The sequence below is a fragment of the Arachis stenosperma genome, chromosome 3 (genome assembly GCF_014773155.1).
Source record: "Arachis stenosperma cultivar V10309 chromosome 3, arast.V10309.gnm1.PFL2, whole genome shotgun sequence".
NCBI lineage: Eukaryota > Viridiplantae > Streptophyta > Magnoliopsida > Fabales > Fabaceae > Arachis > Arachis stenosperma.
The window spans coordinates 43726968-43752123 of NC_080379.1; the positions used below are offsets into that span (position 1 = coordinate 43726968).

Consider the following 25156-nt stretch of genomic DNA (forward strand, 5'->3'; position numbering starts at 1 on the left):
ATCAAGGAATTGACTAGGGTTAATAATGCTTACCTTAGATGTGCCTCAATTTAGCAAAAGTCCACTAATCCCTCAAGCCAATTTGATCCTAAAATATCAAATTAACCAAAATCTCAACACCCCCAAAATTATAAAATTTCGGAGTTGAGAAGAGAGAATTGAAACTGAGAATGTGATTTTCTCACCTCGCAATGTCGGGCTTTGTAGAGCTCGTCACTGCGGCGTGACCGCAAACGATGCGACGATCGGAACTCGGAGCGAAAAGTTGTGTGGAATCAAAGATTGAGTGAGGGTTTTGAAATTGAAGTGTTCTTCCTCCTCTTGCTGGAATGTTTCAGCGTTCCTTGCATGTACGGGGAGGGAGAATGGGCTGTGCTTTCTTAATCGAGTGGGGTTGCTCAGTTCAACCTGTTCGGTCTGTTTGGCTCAATTTTGGGCCAAATTCTTTAAAATTAGTTCAAAATTTTTGTTTTAATTATCTCTATCTTATTTTACTATAAAATTTACATTTCTAATTTATTTTAATAAAATTTAATTTATTGGCTAATTAATCATTAATTTTACGGGGTTTACACAAGACTTATTCTAAATTCTGTCATGGTATCAAGAGCTTTAAGGTTCTAATTGATCCATGGCCCAACAATTCACCTTCCTCTTCAATCAACAATTCTCCCAACTCAGATCTCAATCAAATTATAGCATATACAAAATTGATAAATCAAAGATTTTTCACCCCAATTAGAGACAAATTAAAAAAAAATCAATTATAGAACGTGACAATAACAAGCTATTATAAAAATTTATAGTCATAGTTTATAAAATCTTCTTCCTAAGAAGACTCCAACTCGCTTTGCCACTGAAGAAGATAAACTAGCAAATAAAGAATTAGCTTCTTACAAGCAATGGAGACCGAAGGACTACAATTTGATCTCTTGGATGCTAGTATCTATAGATACATCTTTTCACAATAAAATAGCAGGATTATAATTTGCTTATCAGATTTGGAAGAAATTGAAGGTTATTCTAGTAAGTCAACATATTACAAGGTGAAGCAATTGAAATCTCAAATAAAACTCATCAAGAAACATAGTCTCTCCGCAACTAATTATGTGTTCAACATAAAAAAAATGTGGAGCAATCTTAGGAAGTTCTCTCACTCTTCAACAACAAATTGAAGCTTTACTTGAGGGTCTTAATGCTGAGTATCAAATACTTTTATTCAGAGTTAATTTTAAACCAGAATTGTACTCTTTATAATGAGGTAGAAACTCTAATTTTGCCACATGATGATTTGACTAAAAAATTTCAAACTCCAAGAAATCTTCTTCCACAAGCAAACTTGACTTAAGAAAATTCTAATCCACAACAAAATTCTAGTAGAGGATCAGCTGGTAGAAGAGGCAGGGGTGGCAGGTTTGATAGAGGTGGAAAGTTCTTCTTCTCATCATCAAGACCACAATGTCAAGTGTATGGCCGAACTAGACACACATTACTTAGCATTATTTTTACAGATTTAATCAAGAAATACCACCACCTTCTCAATCCTCCTCTCAAGGGTTCAAGCCAAATTCTTCTTTTAATTCAACCACTGCCTCACAAATTTTTACATCTTCCTCCACACCATGTAACACCCAACCACACAGAGCTTTACGCTTAAGCCGTAAAATAGAGATTGTGAGGTATTACGACCTCTAAAATAAAATATATACATAGATATAGTTGAAAGAATGCGTAACTAGAAGCCTTGAAGAAAAGGTCAAACAAAAACCATAAAATGAAAACCACATCGCTCACAAAAATGGATAGCCAGATAAAAAGAAAGGATAATGCATTGATGCGTGAGCATCTTTCCTATCTTTTCCTAGTGAATTTGTATTCAATTTGTTGAGTTTAATCAAGAATTAATTATATTTTAGCCACTATGTATGCTACTTTGAGTCGTGTGCAATTTTGTTTATTTTAGGTAGCATTCGGCTGGATTTGATGGAGTTTTCGCAGAAAAAGAGAAGAAGGCAAATGATGCTATCAACCCTGACCTCTCTGCACTCAAACCTGAATCACTCGAGTTACAGAGATTCGATTGACGTGATTTCAGCGGCATTGAAAAGCTAACTTTCAGAACTTTCTAACGATATATAATAGTATATACTTATTTTCCAGCTGTACGGTCAAGGAAGCGCCTAACTTGGAATTTCTCAAGTTAGGCGCCAAAACCACAAATTCTTCAAAAGCACATGATTACAGGCGCCCGTTAAAAAGGGAGCAGTGGTCCCCCTTCCATCTACTTGATGCTGCACGATTGTTTTTTATTTAGTTTTGATTAAATCTTTTATTTTAATTACAAATAGGAAAAGATATTATTTAGTTTTAGAAAATATATTTTACATTAATTAGGATTAGATATAAAAGGAATATTCTCCTCTATTACCTCATTCCGCAATTTACAATTTACCTGAATCCTAGTTTTTCTCTCTAAACCATGAGCAACTAAACCTCCACTGTTAAGGTTAGGAGCTCTGTCTATTTTATGGATTGATACTATTATTTTTCTATTTTATGTACTGATTTATAATTCAAGAATTGTTTTCGTTCTTTATTTTATGAATCTGGGTGGAACGGAAGTATGACCTTGGTTCTAATTAAGTTCTTGTATAACTTGGAAAAGTTCTTTACTTGAACAACAGCTTGAAAACATATTCTCCTAAATTTCTAATTATCTGGACTTAACGGGATGCGTGACATATAATCCTCTTATATTTGGGTAATTAGGATTTCTGTGGCATATAAACTAGAATTGAACTTTACCCTCTAATTGGAATTAAGTGACCAAAAAATTGGCGGTTGATGAATTTTAGAGGAGACTAAAAAGGTCTAAGGAATTAGGGTTTAGTCACATATAGTTTGTCATGAATTAAATCTTGCATGATTAAAATAGTTAGTAAGAAAAGTCAATCCGGAAGATAGATATCTTTGAAGCCTTAACTATTTTCTCCATATATTTTATAACCCGTTTATTGTTTGCTTTTTAATATTTTGAATTTACTGTTTATGCTTTTGAACCTTCAAACACCATTTTCTATTTGTCTAACTAAGTAAATCACTTAACCATTGTTGCTTAATCCATCAATCCTCGTGGGATCGACCCTCATTCACTTGAGGTACTACTTGGTATGACCCAGTGCACTTGTCGGTTAGTTTGTGGTTATAAATTCTGCACCATGCATATATACATAAAGAGTAGAATGCCAAGAAAATATAGAATATCATGCTTCAGAATCGACCTGCAAAATCAATGCCGAGCAGAGTGTATATATATATATATATAAACCCAAAATATCCCAAAACAGAAAATTGACAACTTGTTTTTCCAAGTCATCTTTAAGAGGGACAAACTTAAATATATATAGAAGATAATCTATATACATATATACATAGCTTAAGTACAAAATATAACATCTTAACTAAAACTTTGCTTGCTCAGGAGATCTCTAGACGCTCAGCAAGATGACTCTCAACCTGCATCTGAAAAATAACAATATATGTAATGAATGAGAACCGGAGGTTCTCAGCATGGTAAAGCTACCAACGTAGGTAATATATAAGGCTGAGAAAAGCCAGAGACAATCCTAAGACTCCGACACTTAGAATTATATTAAACCAGAAATTAGGTAAACTATCTAAAGTATTCAGGTTCTAACCCTAACTTTAACCTAATACTCCACTTTCTGTCTCCTCCAACCCTCCGAATTACTGGTAGAACTATCCTCGTCATGCCTCCGCCAAACAAGGGTCTCTTAGTTGCAAAGACATACAAGACAAACAAATAAAACATAAATAGAATGCAATTACAGAAAGTAGAACAAGTAGCAGATAAGCATGACTAAATAATTAGGCAAACTAAATAATGCACACTTAAGCAAAACAGACAAATACACATCATGTATGCCTACCCTATAACTAATGAGTCTCATCAATTGGTTATATAGCCAAACTCGACATGTCCGGTAGCTAACCCTGGACAATCCCTGCGTACATGCATCCCTAAGAGTCTATGCATATAATCACAATCATTCATTTATCATCTTGTTGGGGGAAGTTTTGGAGAGTTAAAGTGCCCAACCACATCTTGTGATGTAGGGTCAACAGAGTATCGAGTCTCAACCTGTAGCAAGTGGTGGCAAGCCACTACGTCTACCCAAAAAAACTCGTATCTCAGATAATAAAAGTGCAAATACCATTAATCATTCAATATCAATCAATCATTATCAATATAGTCTTCATTCATTTCATATTCAGCATATCCGCACTTCTTAAACATAAATCATCATTTCATAATCTTCTTTCGTTACTAAGTTACTTCCCTCTTTAGGTTCACCTCTCTTCATATAATTAGAAACTAAATATTTTCCATATGATTACTTCCTAAAAAGCGTTGACTGCACTTTCCATGTCTTAAAATTTATAATCCTATTAAGTTTGACTCTAAACCACATCATATAAGGTTACTAGTGTCTAACTTTAGCTAGAAAAATTGTAATTATTAGACATACGTTGTTTAATTTGATGTTTCAAGATTTTTTTTATATTAAATTATTTCTTGTCAAACCTTCTTTCTATTCTAAATGCTACCAAAAATGTGCTCAGTACCGTTAAATTTACCATCAAATTTTTCTATAGACATTATCGTTGGATTTTGCTATGAATTTTTCAATAATAGGAAGAAAAACTTTGTTTCTTGAAAATATTACTGAAGGTTTTATAGGCCTTAAGAAAGGGAGGTTTGAATCAAGACACTCTTTTAAACTTGAAGCATGTAATAGAGCATGCAGAAGATTTTTTTAGTTTAGTCTCTTGCAACAACAGAAGATAAATGAGAAATGAAGAAAGAGTAAAGAGAACGACACTAGCATGTATCCTAGTTCAACCTCGAAGTTGAATGAGGTCTACGTCCAGTCTCCACTACAATAATGGTGAAATTTCATTATATCCAATTCAAGATTACAATCACCAATACCTAAACCAAGATCAAGACAAAGACAAAACGAACCAAGCCGGTTCTGCTCTATGACAAACGAAGCAACGATTTTGTATTTCACAAATCAACACCAAGACCAAACCAAATTTTCAAAACTAAACAAAAACCAAGACAAACTAAATATGAAACAATGTGATCTTTTCTTCCTAGTTTATGACTATTCACTCCTAGACTTTTTCAAATAATCTCTCAATGAATCATAAACCTTTTCTCTTTATACTAGGAAGGTTCAAACAAAACTGAATATTAAGGTGAAGAAGAAGACACTCAACGTGCTGTCTTGTTTTTGAATATTTCTCCTTAAGTGCCTTGAAACCTGATTCTTCTTCTTACATCATAAACCTGGCTTTTTGCTAGCCATAGTAACAAATCAATCTTTATAAAAGTTTGATACTTTCCTTTTTTTGGGTAACAACACAAGTTTTTATATTTCTATTAGAATATATTAAGATCAATTAGCATTTATTAGAACTATTTAGTATATCTGAATATTTATTATATAGAATATTACGTCTTTATTATTTTGATTCTCTTAACACCTATAAATACCCTTCTATATTGTATCATTCTAAACAACTTAAATATACTCAATAATACACAAAATTCTTTCTACAGTTTAATCTCTTATTTCTAACAATATCCTTCATATCTTGCCATTGATAATTGATTATTTTCAAACATAATCAAATCAATGCTTTATTATTCACAGTAGTTATTTGTTGTCCAATCTCTCTCATAATTGTCATGATTATTTGCTTTCTTATTTGGCAACATTAATCTGTTTCATATTTTGATCTTAATGGTTGATTCTTTTTAAATCAAATCCAATCATCATGCATGTTAATACCAAACCTAAAATTTTATAATAGAAATAACCACACCATAAATTGAAATCAATTTTTAATTAATCAACCAAATATTTGTTATCATAATAAATAATAAAATCTTTTTTTAAACTCAACAGTTACTACCAAATTTGGTTTTTTGTTAGAAAATCCAATAGTAACTAATGGGATCAAATGTTGCATTTCATTTAACGAAAATAATTTACTGCCAAAAAATCTTACATTTAAACTAGGAATTTATTCCTCTCATACCTCCTTCTCTCCTCACTTCTGCAACTCTCAATTTTCAAAATCTCTCATCCCTCCACTCTTTTTAGCCACCACCATCCACCTAAGATGCTACTTTGTTACACCATTGTCACCCCTTCACTATGGTCATCATCGTTATTAAAGAGCGTTCCTCGAGAATACCTCACTATCTTTAATGCGATACACTGTTGCTGCCCGTCTCTTTGCTGAGTTGTTGTTGCCACTACTATTTATCTCCGTCAGTCATGTCATCTCCCTTTCTTCTTAATTCATGTATGCCTATTTCCTTTTCTTCTTTTTTTTCCTCCACCTCTAACACTCTATTTTATCACCAGTTATTAGTACCACCACCACCACAAGTCCACGATTACTGCACTAGTCTCCTCTCCCATTACTGTGCCGCCATCGTCTCTTTTAGCTAAGTGATCTTATTTTTATTTTTATTTTTAGATTTATGATATTTTTATTTATGTAGTTAAGTTATTAAATTTTAGTATATATTTGTAATCGGCGTTTTTTCTTTTTTCTTTTTTTTAGTGAAAACTCATTTCTCTCATACTACTCTTAGTATTCCTTTGATCTCATCAGCACATGCATCGTCTTCTTCTAATAATAAATTAATAATGCTAACTCTAATGCTAGTACTACTACTCTTCGAATTCTGCTAGTATTAATTATATTCTACTCTGTTTCTTCGTCATATAATTTGTAATGATAATTCTTCAGCTAATACCACTAACATCTCTGCTTCAGTAGCCACTATTACTTCTTATACACCTTCAATTCCATCTAATTGGAATTAAATCATTAACCTAATTCGGAGGGTTGTTTATAGTTGAGTTATTAAGCTACGATTATATTTAAGAGTAATTCGACCATAATTACATTATATTAGAAAAAGTAGAAATTTAAATAGTTATTTTTAGAGTTTAAGTCATTAGGTGAAGTTGAATTCTAACACCTATTTTGATCCATTGTTTCTTATCTTTTATACTACTATCATTTTTCACTTTTTTACTTCGCAATTAATCATCTAAGTAGTTTGAATAGTGATAAACTCAAGCTTGAATTAATTCTCGAGAGAACAACTCTTTTACTCATTTTTTTTTATTCTTGAGACTTTGTCCACTTTGTCAAAACTAAATTATACAAATTCAGCAACAAAACAATCCAATATAACATATATATATATATATATATATATATATATATATATATATATATATATAAACATCAAAATAAATCAAAATCTTGTATTTAAACATATTTATATGTATTTTATATATTTTATAGTAAAATAACTAAAACTTTTACTATAAAATAATTAAAATATTTTTATAATAAAATAATCATTTTTTTTTCTCAAATGTTGCCTAATTTAATCACTGATATATGAACTTATCCATCAATATATTTGTCAATTTTTTTTTAGAAATATGTAAACCAGTATTCAAAGAAATATGTGATAGTATACCACATGTTTCTTGTAATGACTTCGATATATATCCAAATTGATGACTTGTAAGTCATTTATTAGGAACAAATGCATAGTTTTTCTCAATAGACATGCAAATAATTTCTCAAGTAGATATTTATTTGAAACCAAATAAAATTCTAGAGATGGGACCTAAGGGAGTAAGAAAATAAAATTGGAGCTCCTATCCCAACAAAACGTTAGTTATCATAAATGTAGTTTAAAGTCGATCGTTATTTAAGACCAAGTTGTCCTTATCAACCTATCCTTTCCTTCATAATCTATATCTATACCTATAACACGATTTTAGTCATTAAAGTATAGATTAAATTTTTTTATTTTTAATTTTTTAAATACAAAATCATCATTAAGATTTAACTTAATTTTAAAATTATTTTTTAAATTAAAATATCTTTATCTCCATCTCTTCTTTATCATTCACTAGTACGTTCTTCTCCATTCTTCAAATTTTTTTGTTTCTCTCTCGTAACTAACCTCTTCCACCAGATCTTCATTGTCCTCGTCCTCCTCATCGCTTTCTTTGCCATCATCGCTCTTGTCTATTCACCACCTCTTTTGATTTTTCCTCTATTTTACTGTCACTCTCATCCTTACTCTCAATCTGCTGCTGATGCTATCCTACTTCCAGCCTCGAGCCCTCGCACCTCCCTCAAGCTCGCATCCTCGCTCCCTAGCTCGCTTTTGTGTTGCATCGTGTCCAGCCACTCGCTGAGTCGCTCTCTCTCTCTCTTCACACACCCATCAGTCTGTCAATACGCTTTCACATCACTTCGTCTCTCCTTCATTTGTCTTGCCGTCCATTTTTCCTCTCAGCCACTGCATCATCGACGGCCTTTTCAGGTCTCTTCTTAGTGGTGGTAGCGGCGATTTTGAATTTTTTCTATCTTCTCAAATCTCTTTTCCGCATGGTGTGTTGTTGTTTTTGTTGAAGTTGAAAGAATTTTTTTCTTTTTTTGCTTCAGAAAAGAAAATATGAATATTGTATTGTTGTTGTTGAATTTGAAAGATTAGGAAAAGATGTTGTTGTTATTCTTAAATTTGAATATTATGTTGTTGTTTATAATGGATGTAATGAATATTTCTGCAATTTGGATGGTGCGGCGGAAGTGGCGGTGGAAGCGGAGGCAAAAATGGATCGTGAATAACTTCTTCTTCTTCTTTCCACCTCCTCCTTCTTCTTCTTATTTCCTTCCTCTTTTGCAAGAGAAGAAACACTCTCTTTTTCTTTTTCTTTTTATAATTTTTTAGTAGGAAGAATTTGGTTCAAAAAATTTTAAAATTTAAGTAAAAAAGACAATTTTAAAACCAAGTTAAATCTTAAGGACGATTTTGTATGAAAAAAAAGTTGGAAATAAAAAAAAATGTTTACCTATACCTTAAGAACCAAAATCATACTTAACCGTAAAAAAATTTACAATAACTATGTGTTAGAGATATAACTATTAATGTTACTTTCTTCCATCAGCTTAAACTTTTTGGATGAATGGTTTTATAACATGATATCAGAATTCTATGTCTGAAAGATCTTTGTAAACTCCAAAAATAAAAGAGAAAAAAAGGGCAACACTATTCACATAATTTTCTTTAACAAAATATCTTTATTATTATTATTATTATTATTATTATTATTATTATTATTATTATTATATTATTATTATTATTATTATTATTATTATTATTATTCTAAACATTTGAAGTCAAAATCTAAAAAAAGTGTTTATCTATTTTTATTATTATTTACATAAGGAAAAGGATAGATTAATAAACAAATATGTTATATACAGTTATATAATAGTAGTCGTATAGGGAGAGACACTACAACAAAACAGTATTTTGGCGACCGTTTTTTTTAATGCTTGGCGACGGTTTTAACTGTCACTAAATGGTTTTGCGACGGTTAAAAAAAGTGTCACAGATTTGAGCGTCGCTAGCTGGCATAGTGACGGTTTTGGACCACCGTTGGTAAAGAGTGTCGCTAAACTGTTTGTGACAGTTTTTGAAGTATAAAACCGTCACTAATTTGTAACACTTGTAAAAGTATTTTTTATGCTGTATTTTGTAACATTTTAAAACTGTCGTTAAATTACTAATTTTTGTGACAATTTTTCCTTATATTTTATGACTATTTTAAACTGTCACTAAGTTACTAGTTCTCCTGACAGTTTTTAAGTATATTTAGTGACTATTTAAACCATCACAATATTTTTAGTGATGGTTTTTTTATTTAAAACCGTCACTAAATTACTAATTCCTGTGAAAAAGTTATTCTGTATTTAGTGGCTGTTTTAAACCGTCATAATCTCTCCAACATTAATGCTTTCTTTTACTAATTATTGCAAAAAATATTTCTATTATAAATAATAGTTTATTTGTCTACCAATAAAATAATAAATGGCATTATATTTCAACAAATTTAAACTCAATCTCACAAAATTTACAAAAATAGAAACAACATAATTAGCTATTGCCAAACAGTCATAATATTTCAAAAGTTGAATTCTATATGTTTTACATAGTCATAATCGATAAAATCTAATAATATATTGGAGGTCTTAAAATCTCTATATATAACTTGCTTTCTGAAGTGTGCAAAAAACCCAAGCCTCTAGCAGCATCAATAGCTATTTTGAGACGAGTGTTCCAAAAAATTGGTTCTATATTAGAGTTTCCTGGGAAAGAAACAAAGGAAAAGAATAATGGAGTTAAAATCAAATTCTGCATTCCAAAAAAAAAATTATAATTATTTATTAATTATTGATAGATTAATTATCATTCTTGTAATTATTGATAGATTAATTATTTTCCTCATGTGTATCATTTTTCTTTGCTTTATCACGAGTAATTTCAGCTACAGTATCCAACACAGCGAACAAAACAAGACCAGATCATAAAAACTGATAAAGTATAAAGAAAATAACTTAAGAATAATCCTAATAGAAAGAGCAGCTCAAGCAGAAATTTAACTATGAAAATAATCCAAGAGCAAGAAGTAGTAGTTATCAGCAAAAGATTAAATATTTGGGGGCTTCATCAACAACTAAACTATGCTTGGGTATGTATACAGTAAGAGTTGTAACAGTGAGAAAAATGCCAAAAGGCTACTTAATCTTTGAAGGGAAAAATGCCAAAATGCCAAACCTAAGAAACAAATTGGATAGAAAGAAGCAAAGCAATTTAGCTACACAGAAAGTAGTAGAACTGAGTGTGAGACTAAATAATATAAATATAGATTGCAATAACAAAGTGTATGAGATGAAATTTGATTAATACTTACCAGGTGATGTGTTGATTTTGATTTTGGTTTTGATTAAAGAAGTTGGAGGAAATCGAGGCAAGAAGGTGGAAGGTGATATGATTCCCACGTGTGCACCCATCATTGCTTCTTCACTTCTCAACACGCCCATCACTAACTCCTTACCTTGCTTCCTCTTACTACTACTACTTTTTCTTTTTTTTTTTCCATCTATGTTAACAATAATAACTGTTTTTTTTGGTCACGTGTTATGAATTTATATATCTTTATGCAGTTTTCTTGCCACCATATCTGGATTCTCTTTCAATACTTCGGTAAACGAATTTAATTTTGATATACTATAAAATATTTTATATTCTTATTCGATTACTTTTATTGTATAGATAATTTATTAAGTAAAAGAATATAAAAATAAAAAAGTTTCTAAATGTACTTGAAATATAGAGATTACTCTGTACTGATTAATATCTATGAGATCATCTTCGTTTATATTAGAATGATGGTTTTTACAAAATACATATAGCAACCACCTTTGATATGCAGCACATTACATATGGAACTAGGATTATCTTCTCACGCACTCAATTAGAACTAGGATCCTAACTAGGCATAAAATTCAATTCACAAAGAAAAATATACTCACCTGTGATTTAGAGTATGATGCCGATGAAATGTCAAAACCAAGCCCATCATCAAACTGGGAGGAGAAGAAGACACAGTTACAAGTTATGCTTGCTGGCTACATATGGCAAATAAGTGGATTTTAATTGGAAAAAGAATGAAATTTGAATTGGAAAGCAACATATAAACCTTACTCAATCTTGTCAAGAGGTACTGAATGAAAGAGTATTTTGCCTCAGATTAAGAGAAACAAACTCATTCCCAGAATTTCGACAAGATGTGAAAATAGAGTAATAATACAGTATCTCAACATTCCTCCAAAACTTCCTCATAAATATGATTGAAATCTTAAAAGACAACACATTTTTGCCATGTGTAGTGATTAGGAGGATCTATTAAGAAGATAAATAAATTCTCATAAAAGTAATGAAGAAAGAATGCTATTCTTACTAACCATTTTTCTAGAAGAGGAGACACCACCTTGTAACTTAGGAATGCCATCAATTTGCTCAACATAGTAGGCATTAGTTTCGATACCTCAAATGATAGCAACAGCAACATCATTGTCCCATATTCTGCTCCAGCTAATGTTGCCATAGCATCACTCACCTATATATTAGGAAATAGGCATTTACTTCAACCATATTACCATTGCATTGATTCAAGCATTTACAATTTTACAATAATTATTAAGAGAAGAAATAAGAAATATAGCATTCAAAGAAATCTAGTTGAAGCATTTCATCGAACATGTTGAGTGCTAGTAAAATTAAAAAGAAATAAGAGATTTCAAAGTAAAAACTGCAAATATATATAGTATTAATTCTGCATCAATGTAAAAGAAGAATAGCATGCTTAGGAAAGCAACAATGACCATTATCTATTGCGCGCAAAAAATGTACGTGGTTGCCATAGTGTGCATGTATAGGCAAAAGTAAGAAGAAATGAAGAAACTAAATAATGGATGCTATTGTCTACAATTCAATATTTGAGGGAAAAATAAGTCATTATCATCAAAAAGCACAATCACGGGGGGAAAAAAATTTTGCAGCTAAAACACCCATGAAAAGGCAGCAACCAAACTTAACATCTACAAAACTGCAATTCTGATAACAGATTATTGACTTGATATCATATTTTAATACCAAAGAAAACACAAGATCCACTAGCGGACAACCATAATAAATCATAATAGTTAAACTTCAATCAAATTGCAATCAAGTAAATTAACATTGTCTACCTCCCAGTCAAGGACTGTATCCCCGAGTCTTGCTCCATATTTTTCATCTGAACAGAATCGTGATGTCTCCTTTAAACCAATAGTTTCTACCTCAAAGTCGAAAGTACCTTAAGATGTTTAAATCAGATGATTAGATATGATAATTTTAAATCATGTATTTAAAAATAAGAATTTGTAGTTGACTGATATAAATCATCCAAAAAGCAAACCAAGAAGAAAATCATAATTAAAAACATACTCACTTGGAGGTTATGTTGCTTCTGCTTAACAGGAGAAAGCTGAAAATTCTTTATAAGAAATGAGTGCATTGCAAATGATAGCAGCATCTGACTTAATTTTTAATAGCTTTGTCCAACAATATCAATTATCATATAGTACTTTATGACTCTTCAGTAGAAAAACCTACATTTAACATAAAATTTTGGGTTTGATTTCAAATTCAACATATAGTGTAGGAACATGTTTCCCTTTGGCAATCTCAGGTTCAAAACAAATCCAAGTAACTAGGCTAGGAATTAGGATAAATCATGGGAATAAAAACTTAATTTCATCAGAGAATAAGCATTTGCAAGATTCAAAATAATTACCTAAAGTGTCCAAATTCTCTTAGGACCTCTAAAATCAGGTATACAACAAGAAGTTGATATTCCTGCACTCGTAAAGAGCATTGTGCTTACTCTACAAGTAGAAGAATGAATATCAAATTAAAAAAGAATATCACATAAATATAAAAAGAAGAAGAGGAAAATATTTTATGTAAATATTAACAAGTAGCTCACTCTGCACACATACATATGGGACAAACCTAAGCAAATTCGGTTGAAGCATTTCATCAAACATGTTGAGTGCTAATAAAGTTAAAAGGAAATAAGAGAGTGTAAAGAAAAAAACAGCAAAGAGAACTTGAGGATATAATCAATATAATAAATTATAGCAAAATATAATGCTAACAATAAACAATTGCAATAACTTCATCACAACAAACCTAAGTAACAATAAAGAAATTGCAGGAAAAAATATACAGTAGAAGAACAATCAAATACTCACTACTGGTGTTCAATATTATGGTTGAAAGAGAAGAAATGGTTACTGAAAAGAGGGGATTAGGGTTCGCACTCACAAAAGAGGGAAAGAGAAGGGACAGCGTGGGGACAGAGACGGTGAATTCGAATCGTGATGGTGATGAACGGAGAACGGCAAACTCGAAACGCGACGGTGATGAGCAGCGAACGGAAAACTCCAATCGCGATAGGGGAACAATAAACAATGAACTTGAAGCGCGACGGTGAACGGTGAACTCGAACCGCCATGTGAGAACAGCGAACGGCGGACTCGAACTACGACCTGGACTCAGAACGGCGAATGGTTGTTACTTTCTCATCTCTTCTCCTCTCATCTCCCTGACTGTAGCGTGGACGAATTTTTGTATAAATGAGACTCTACTACAGTGACGGTTAAAAAATTATAAGTATAAATGTCACTATATTAACGAATAGAGACCCTTAAATTAAGGGTCACAGATCAAGTGTAACTATACGTTAAATTTGGTGTAGTGAGATAGAAGTAATTAAGAAGCTAAGAACTAAGAAACATGTGTGAGGAAATATTCCTTGTCTACAATTAACGAATAAAATAGTAATTGGCATTCAAATTGGGAGTAGTGTCACCAAAAAAAAAAAAAAAAAAAAAACGTAGTAGTAGTAGAGAGTTGACAAAATAAATCAAGTGGGGAAAGTTGCTTAACACAGCACGCAAACCCTAATTACCATTTCATACGGTTCATGTACTTCCATACTACGTCACTACGCTCTCATTTCTAATAATTTCTTCTCCATTCCGTCCCATCCGTACGTCCTTTTTTTCATTCACCTTAGTCTTTCACGTCCACCCCCGCCCTTGTTTTTATAACAACAATATCATATGACCGCCAATTTTATTTTTTAATATTTGATTAATAAATATATTTTTATACTAATTTTTAAATTTAAAATTTAAATTCTAAATCTTGATTAAAATTAATAAAAAAGGATTAGTCGTCTTTAGTATTTTTCTTTTTATAATATATTATAAAAAATAACTAGAAGTTCCAATTCATTCTCTTAGTTATCTTTTTAATTTTAAATAAAAAATTTTAAATTTTTTATTATTTTAATGTTTTTAAAAAAATATATATTTGTATATTTTTTATTCTTTTAAATATTATAAAAAATCATTAAAAAGATGAATTAGATCTCAGTCAATAGTCTTATTCATAAATAGATGGAATAATTATTATATTTGTAAACCATAGCTAAGACTTAACATATTAAAATTAAAACATGATAATATAAATAAAAATTGATAGAATATACAAAACTTTTAATGAACATTAGAAAATAATACTTTTATTTTCTGTTTTAAAATAATAACTGTTTTGGAGTTTAGTATATATATTGATAATCCAAGATATTTTCAAGAAAATGATATTTAAATATATAAAAAAAATGAAAGGCTATCATCATCAATTGAATTGCAAACTTTAATGTAATAGGATAAACTTTTTTTTTGTTAAAATAACATTTCCCCTATTTATATATGGAAGCACACACTACTGTCTCATTATCATCATCAATTCATCTCCAACAGCTCCCCTTCCTTCTCTCTCTTCTCTCTCTCTCTCTCAAAATCTTTGCAATCAAACTCCGTGTTTTTCAGGGTGGGTTGTGTATTGCATAGTAAATTGAAATTTCTAAGTATGATGTACGAACACACACATAATCATCTGGTTCATCATCAGCAACCAGTAACGATGACTATGGATACCATGAAGATGGATATGATAAGAAGGAATAAGAGGGAGAGGAACAAAGAATCCAACAACAACAACAACAACAACAACAACAACAACAACAACAACAACAAGCTTCGCACCGTTGACTTGAGTTGCATGTCGTTGGAGTCTCTCCCTATTCCTTCTCTTGATTTAGCTACCATTTCCAAGTTGGACCTTTCCAACAACAATCTCCAGGTTCGTATTTAGAAATTTATTGCAATACAAAATATTCTTTTCTTGAAAGATTACCTTTTTTTTTCTTTTTACTTTTTTATTCATTAAAAATAATATATTTAGACAAAAATTAATAAATTCATAAAATATAAAGTAAAGTTAATTTGAGAAAGAGAGATATATATACCATGGAAGATTCTTTTTATTTATGAATTATTTCTTATTTTGTGTATAGAATATTCCGGAGTCGTTAACGGCGAGACTACTGAACTTGACGGTGTTGGACGTGCACTCGAACCAGCTAAGGTCCCTCCCAAATTCAATTGGTTGCCTCTCTAAGCTTAAGATTTTGAATGTCTCTGCCAACTTCATCCAATCCCTTCCTCAAACTATTGAAAATTGCAGGTAACTATATATATTATATATCTAATTTTAGATATAACTTAAAGTAATTAAATAATAATAATAATAATAACAATAAAAACATTAGGATGAACATTGCACGCATACATCATTATCAACTTATCAATTTATTAGCTACATATATACTACCCTTTTTAAATTAAATCACTTGATATAGTTGCTTCCTTTTAATGTATAGATAATACACCAAATGTTTCGCTGCTAATAATTAATTTTAGCGGCGGTGTTTTTCTCTTTTGTTATATGTAACAGTATAAAAAAAATTATACTATTAGATTGTGCTTTATATAATTAATTTTATGTGATATAGTCTTCAGCATATTAATTAGAAGAAGAATTTTCTACGCACTGTTTAATAATTGATGGATAAAATTTGAATGAAAAAGTATAGATAAATAATTTTTAATCAGTCAACTTTAAATAATTATAATTAATATTTATTAATTTTATATATTTTAAAAAATAAAATTTAAATAATTACTAATTAATGATAATTTAAAAAATTAAAATTGTTAATTAATGATAAGTTGACTGGTTAAGTATTAGGTGATTATAATTAATAATGTGTCTTCTACCTATATACGTCGATACGCATGTATCTACCTCAAACTTGTCGTTTGTTATTCTTATTCCTTAATTTTCTTTTGTCATGATGATAAGCGCAATGTTATAGAACTATTTAGAGGTGTATATGGTCCCCCGAAAATTTGGTCTGGCTTTGAATACTTTAAGGGTTAATTTAGTGTAATTTTATTGGGTCTAAGGTTGGGTAAAGGTCTTAAAAATAAATCTAGTCATTATTTTGGGTCGAATTTGCGTCACTCGAATTCGGTCTGATGATCCGGTCATCATACACAATTAATATTTTGTGTTATTAGTGATGGATGATGGTTATTCTTATGTCGAATTTAAATATTGTAAACCTTAATATTTTGTGTTATTAGTCATTATAAGATTAGAAGTTAATGTTTTATGTTTAAAATGCATAAGACTTTAGACTAATGCATCATATTGTATTATTTGTATTGATTTAAATATTTGGTGTTATTAAAAAATATTAGTATTAATTATAGTTATGCTTTAATTTTAGATAAGGGTTGGTTCTTGTTATATATTTTTAAGTGAATTTTACTATGTGAATTGTGAAATAATGGTTGGAGATTATGTGATTTTTACATGCTAAAGACCTGGTTTTTACCCGATTTTCATCCGGCCCGAAAGTGCGTAGGTTTTATCGGGTTTAAGATCAAATTATGGTCTAAAAATTAAACCCGATCTATATTTCGAATCGAATCTAAATTAAGTCAAACTTAGTGTGACCCGACTTATGTATACCGTTAAAACTATTTATTATAAAAATTTAAATTAATAAAATAAATATACGTAAATAATTATATATTTAATACAGTTTTCGCTCTTAGTTTTTCTTTTAATTTTGTACAATCATATATTTTCTGTTTTATACTGAACCATTTTTTGAAAGGATAGAAAAGATCAAATTTTAAATTTTTTTATGACCTAAAATGTATCCTAAAATATACTCATTACTACGTACACTTATCCTCTTGTGTCTTTATAATCTTAATATTAGTAAATCATTGTAGAGTTTTCTATTGACTATTTATTGAAGCAAACCCACCTAATAAATCAATAATTAAGTCTATATTCTCTTTGTTTCCTGTTTGTCAATTAATTATGTAATCATATATGGTTACCCTATGATCTCTGAAAATATCTTAAAGTAATATCGAAACTAAGCATATACTTTTGCTATATATGATTCTGCCAACTCATATCTTATGAAATTGCATATCAAAAGTTCGTTTTCAACGTTACCATCATTAAACTAATTTTGAAGAATAGAAAACAGAAAATAAAGATCAGACATGATGAAATGAACCTCGTGGGCTGCTATCAGCCGATAACAAATTGTGCTTTATGAGTAACAATTTTATGTTATTTTTTTAAGGTAAAGAAAATATATATCTTCGTTTTTCTCTAGATGTATAGCTATAGTTGACTTTTTATAAAATAAAATGGAAGGTGGACGGCACCTGGCTAAAATAAATTCAGTTGAAAATTTATTTTAGAAAAGGAAAAAAAAGTTGTAGTTGTTTATAAGTCCGTGACACTTTGAACGGGAAATCGTACATAGGGTTACGTACCAAGAGATTGACCGAGGAAATTTCGATTAACAAAGAATTTCAATTTTCAATCTTTCACACTGTTCAAAAGCCACAGATAATAATTTATACTTTAGATGAAAACAACAACAATATAAAAATTTTCTAAATATAATGTCCTGTTATTAGCCTCACTTATCCATTAATCAATCCTAGTAGTTCTTACGTCACAAAATCTAAAACCGGAGATTGCTTTCAATTTATTCAAAACAAAACATAAGCGTAGCTTAATTATTAACGTGTATGCATATGGCTTTGAATTTTGACCCAGCAGAGGCATAGAAGAACTGAATGCTAACTTCAACAAGTTAAGCAAGTTGCCGGATACAATAGGGTTTGAGCTGATAAACCTCCAGAAGCTCTCCGTCAACTCCAACCAGCTTGTGTTCCTTCCAAGCTCCACCTCTCACCTTATGGCTCTCAAGGTCCTCGACGCGCGCCTTAACTGCTTAAGGTCTCTGCCCGAAGACCTTGAGAACCTAGTCAACCTTGAGACGCTGAATGTGAGCCAGAACTTCCGGTACTTGGACACACTACCCTACTCCATAGGGCTTCTATTGTCCCTCACTGAGCTTGATGTTAGCTACAACAACATCAAGACTTTGCCCAATTCCATTGGGTGCCTCCAGAAGCTCCAGAAGTTGTGTGTTGATGGGAACCCGCTTGCTTCGCCGCCATTGGAGGTGGTTGAGCAAGGGTTAAATGTGGTGAAGGAGTTCTTGTGTCATAAGATGAACTCGTCAGGGGACCAGAGTAGCAGAAAGAAGAAGTCGTGGGTCAAGAATTTCGTCAAGTGTGGAACATTCCAAGGACGCATCAATAGTGGTATGAAACGGCCGCAACATGACGGTTTCACCAAGCTTAAGCATCAGTCCATCCATGGTCTCGCCTCGCCTGTTTAGAATGTTATGTTGGGATCAAAATAGATCAAAAATTTTGTGGATGAGTTCCCTAAACGCCAAAATCCACTCATTCATAAAAAATTTCACTCTATCTTTGCCCCTCACCCAACATATACTAATAGAATAGTAGTCTTGTCTATATGTTAAACTCTAGCAATCATGCGGTGTGTGTTAACTGTAGGCCAGTACATTTGTAAATTTGAAGTTTATTGCCATATCAACTTATAGCCAATTTTACTCTTCTATCTATCTATCTATCCATCAAACATTTTGTTCACAAAAGACAACCGGCGAATTTTTAAACAAAATTGGTCAGAATGATCTCACTTACTTGCAAAAACTAGCTCTAAAGAAAAGGATATCCTCAATTTATTAATAATAATAATAATAATAATAATAATAATTGTTGAGTCATGATTTGGTTACTAATCCTTGTGATAACCAATATAATTGATATTTTTTATTTTAACTTATTTATAAACATTGTAGGTATTAATAAATAAGCAATTAAGTTTCACAATCAAACAATCCATGATTTCGTACAAAACAACACATAATTGACAATTAACTTCAAGAATCAGATTGCTTTACAATAGAGAAGTCGCACATTACTGTCAAACCAAACAATAAAGTTATTTTCAATCAAAGCTAATGGCCATGGTATTAAAGAGTGCAACAGCTACTTCGGCAAATAAGGCAATGATTTCTATCATCGAAGATCATATCAAGAAGTCTTATATACGAAGTTCTGTTCAAGGAAGAAGGTAAGCGATTCAACATAAAAAGCATAGCCTTTGCTGATATAACTTTATTTCTTGTTATTGAGTGTGTTCTAATTTTCCTATTTTTAAAGTTAAGTTTATATTGAGAGATATAAAAAGGAAAGAGAGTTAATCATACAAAAATAATTTTATACTTTTATTTGAGTGATTATTTTCAAAAGTGTACTAAGATTAGAGTATACTTGATTTTCCTTATCTAAGTTGAGTTAGTACTTAAAAGTTATCAAGCTTGAATAGCTTAGGTAAGTGATAAAAGTATGAATATCTTGAAATTGGTAATTAGAATCAATCTTACTTATAATAAAAATTTCATCAATGTTTATGGTAAAAACTGGATATATGACGTATTACACTTCGTAACCGAACCAAGATATATCACGTATTACACTTCGTAACCGAACCAAGATATATCACGTATTACACTTCGTAACCGAACCAAGATATATCGTGATATTATTTGTTCTCTATTTCTCATCTCTGCATCATCATCTTCTGTTTTGATACTTCGAGACAAGACAAAAAGAAAAAAATAATCTCCTTATCTGCGTGTACTGCACAATCAATTTTATAAATTATCAAAAATAGTATCTTGATTTAACCTCTATTTTCTACTCACTTAGGAATCTTCAATAATAATAATAATAAACAGCCAAGTTAAATTTTAAGAAATCTTATATCGAACACTTTGCTCCTCCAATAAATTTCTATTTTCTAGAGATCTCCAAAAATTAGTCTCATCAGACAAAATGATTCTTCTGTTATTTTAAAAGAAGACTAAGTTGTCTTATAATGATATATCCTTCAACTTAATTGTCTTATAATAATTTTTTTTAACTTGTTTATATGACACGCATATTAAAAACTTAATTGAAAACAATATAAAGACCAATTTATCTAACATAAGCAATTCTCCAAGACCTCGACAAAATAAAAATTTGTTAAACACTAGACTTGCAAGACTATCGAGTATCGACTCCGAGGCCCCCTCCCATTCTCACAAAAACAAAAAAACAAAAAAAAGACTACCGACATTTTATCTCAAAAGAATCTTAGACTTGAATAGAACAGAATAGTTACTGACACGTTTATAAGAAAAAGAATGAGCCACCAAAGTGGGAACTCATAACCCACATTCTCCTTCCCATGTAATGTGGCGGAAATTGCTGTGTATCGATTGGTAAACTAATATTTCACTAAAAAAGTGTTTATTAAGCTAATACTTGAGGAATAAATTTAGTTCAAATAAACATCTTGGCAAAGATATGACTCGCTTACTAAAATGCAGATCAGCACTAACCACAACCATGGACCATGTATTTATTGAAGGATTTCAAAGTGGTGAGAGGATTAAGGAGATCCAAATGAAGACATTAAGTCGATCATTTCACAACAATGATAAAACAAAGATTATGCTGTTAGGTGAAATAGACAGTTTTTACAAAAGTGGAAAACACAACCACCATTTGATTAAATAGAAGGCCAAAAGTTGAACACAGTGCAAGCAGCTCACATGATAGTCACAGCAAGCAAGATCAACAAACAAATCTCATATTACACAAACATTTTCTCATAGAACAAACTATTCCTTCTTTAAGATTGCTTTTCTAAATTTCATCACAGATGAGGACAAAGAGCTAGTATGAGGAGGGATAATGGGTCATAGCAAAGGGAAAGCAGCTTCAATGCGATTTGGTGCAGGACCAACAAATTAAAGGACATCATTCATTATAACCTAAAGTGTTGATGGTACATTACCAATTTTAGAACTGGTATGAATTATTGGCTATTGATTGAAATTACAGAGAAGCATGGCAGGAATCCTAGAATTTGTGGAAGAATGTGCACAGTATGATGAGGAAGAGGTAGAGCTCCTCAACTCTCTCAAGTCTATTACAAAGTGATCATCAAACCCTAAGTCCCTGACATAATTCTTACCCACCTAATTTACTTCAGTTCCCTTCAACTACTCTCTAGCCGTTTTTTGTGACCTCAGAGGCCTCTTAACTAATTCAGCTTCTGTTCTTTGGGACGACAGTATCCTATTCTGGTCTTTACCCTCTTTATGCTATACACTAGCCCAAATCTGTCCCTAACAGGATTTTGGTATACAAGAAATTAATATATAAAAAAGAACTGAAAGGAACATTCTGTTCATGTGAAACCAGAGAAACAGAAGATAAGCTTCCACTCTGAAGAATTCAATAATTTTACACATGTGACATATCAGCCGGGTATGAGATATGGAATTCCCATTTAAAAGCAGGGTTCTCATGGTCTCACCTCTTATTGAACTTGGTTCAAGGAATGGTTCTCACCTATGCTATATCAGTGAGAGATACAAGCTAGTTGCTTTTAACAGTACTGAATATTGTTGTAACTACAGGAGAAAGACAGACAAATAGACAATTTCATGCCCGCATAAGAATAACTTCTAATCAAAATATTCCCTACAAATTAACCAAATCAAACACACAATTACCCAATTTCAAGGGAAACCAACCAAACTTAAAAACGACTCACATACATAAACCCCTGAACAACATAGTTAGAATAACCACTTATTCATTTCAATTCAAACTACAAAATTACCTAAAAATCTCAGAGTATGCATTTTAAAAACTGTGCATTTGAAAGAGCTCATTTTATTCAGAACAACTCATTATCACTAAGTAAATCACTAAATCCCAAAGGAAAAATCGATTTTCCCTGGAAATTAAGCTAATCCAAGCAATTAACCCGAAATTTTCATAGCATACTCATACCACACTATCAAACTAACCAAAGTACATATAACAGAAGAGAAACAACCACCAAAAATCTCAGATCCAGTCACTATAAAACCATGCGAATTCACCATATCGTCAGAAATTGCAGAAATCCGGAAAGAAAAAACAATAAAAAGCTAATTAGTTAATTCATTAATTTATAAATTCATCTGAGATAAGCAGGGATCTTGATACGGACAAAGAGCATGCTCATGACGTAAGCAAGGACGACGGAGGAGATACCGGCGGCAGCATAGGAGGACTTGACCGTCCTAGGGCGGTTACGGTCAAGGGCGAGGTCAAGAAGTATGATCCCGATGCCTCCAAGAAGGAACATGAAGCCGGATGACAATCCCTCGATGATGTACTGCCCGTTAACGCGTCCGGACATGAAAACAACGGGTCGTACGGCGCCGGTGTAAGGGTCCTGCATTGACCCGATCCCTGGGGGCTCCACGATGATGTCGTACACGATTCCCGAGACGACCATGAAATAGGTTAGGAGGACGAAGGCAAAGACTAGGTTTGGGGATGGGAGGGAGAGGGAGGGGAGTTTCAGGCGGAGGCGCGGTGGACGCAGGAACGAGAATGGCAGGATGCGGAGGATGTGGTAGATTGGATCTATGGAGGTTGTGGTGGCGGAAGAGAGGGACGACGCGGAGGAGTCGCCGGTGGCTTGGGGTTGTGGGTTGTCTGATTTGGGTCGCATTTTCTCGGGTTGGCTTGAAGAGGAGAGGAACGATACTAGAGGAGCTAGTGTGGACCGACCGACTGATTGACTGAATGCTTTTTGGATGATTTACACTGGAGTGTGTTTTTTTCTTTCAAAAATAGCCAAAAACACTATTTGAATACACTAAAATCAATTAATAATTTTTTTTAAATTAGGATTTAGGATTAAGATTAGAACCTGTCATCTCTAAATAAGTAAAGATTATGTCATTTGAGTTATAATTTATTAGTTAAAATTAATTAATATTTATATAAATAAATATATTATTTAATTTATATTTAATATATATTTTATATTTTAATATATATTTTATATTAATAATAATTTTATTTTTTAAGTTTAGTATATACTTAGTATGAGTAAAAATAATATTAAAAAATTTATATCACTTATAAAAATTAAGTTAGAAACATCAGAATAGCAGATAATTTTTAAAAAATTCAAAAATTTGACAAAAATAATGATATATTAAATATATTTTTAAAAAATATTTTAGATATTATATTTTAATATGGTGTCATAATAATTATTAAAAAATAAAATATATTTACTTTTAAAATTTAATAATTTTAAACCAGGCAACATTTTAAAAATTTTTATTATTGTATTTTTTAAAAAATATTTTATAAATCGAATTTTGTTTTAATTTTTTGTATAGTTTTTAAGTAGTTATTCAAATATTTTTAAAAAAAAAATTGGATTAAATGATCAAGCGGTTTGTTAAATATAAAAGTCGTTTGACACTTATAAAAGATATTATATTTTTATATTTTTGTTACCTTTTAAAATTATTCAAAAATTTATTTATAGCTTATATCGCATGTTAAATTTATGTACTTCCAGTGTTGACAGAAAAAAAAAAAAAGAATTTTAGCATAAGATAAATTAAAAAATATTTATGTAAAAATTTATACAAATCCAAAAATGAGTTCTTATGAGAAGGGACACATTATAAATATAATTATTTATATATTTTTTATCAATTTAAACTTTAAAAAATGGTATCTTGACGGATATGTGAGGAACTATTTTAATAATTTATCTTTTTTCTTTTTATATATGAAGAAGTACAAGTTTCGACAATAGAAAATGATAAAAAAAATTATGACAAATATTTTAATATTATATTATTAAAAAAATTTTACAATGTAAACGAAATATGGTTGGGAGACGTCTTTAAATAGATGTTGTTCACAGTCTTTGACTGGTCTCTGTTTAAACTTTTTAACGACTTTTCTCGTCTCTTTTACCCCCCTTTTTAACCATATTATCGATGCATACGACGATGGCGTGCCCATTTGGTAATGATGGAGACATCAACAGGTTGAACGAGACTTCGCATTATACCGAGGCAGCCAACTTTGAGGTTAGTTTTGTGTTGAATTTTGTGCAATTCTGTACAGACATATTTTTGTATGTAGCCATGGTTAAGATAGTCGCGAAGAATTAGAGTATAGTTTGCAGAATTAGAAATAGGTCACTTGTAGAAATTTGGAACTCTATTTAATTGTGGTAGGTTATTATTACTACATAGTTATTAGTTTAGAACTCTATTTTACCTGTGGTAGGTTGTTACTACTTATTATAATCTTTTAGTTAGGTTTTTTTTAGTATCAAATATATTAAAATTAATATAATAATATT

At 31.0% G+C, this 25156-nt stretch overlaps 2 protein-coding genes across 2 annotated transcripts; one reads left to right on the forward strand and one right to left on the reverse strand.

Moving 5' to 3' along the window:
• The first annotated feature begins 15328 nt into the window (after positions 1-15328).
• LOC130966009 (plant intracellular Ras-group-related LRR protein 6-like) lies at positions 15329-19232 on the forward strand. Its single transcript, XM_057890754.1, has 3 exons — positions 15329-15745; positions 15960-16129; positions 18602-19232. The coding sequence occupies exons 1-3, from the start codon at positions 15473-15475 to the stop codon at positions 19230-19232; spliced, it is 1074 nt and encodes a 357-aa protein (XP_057746737.1). The 5' UTR covers positions 15329-15472.
• A 3513-nt stretch (positions 19233-22745) lies between these two features.
• On the reverse strand, positions 22746-23584 carry LOC130966678 (uncharacterized). Its single transcript, XM_057891499.1, has one exon. The coding sequence runs from the start codon at positions 23486-23488 to the stop codon at positions 22946-22948; it is 543 nt and encodes a 180-aa protein (XP_057747482.1). The 5' UTR covers positions 23489-23584; the 3' UTR covers positions 22746-22945.
• Positions 23585-25156: the final 1572 nt, after the last annotated feature.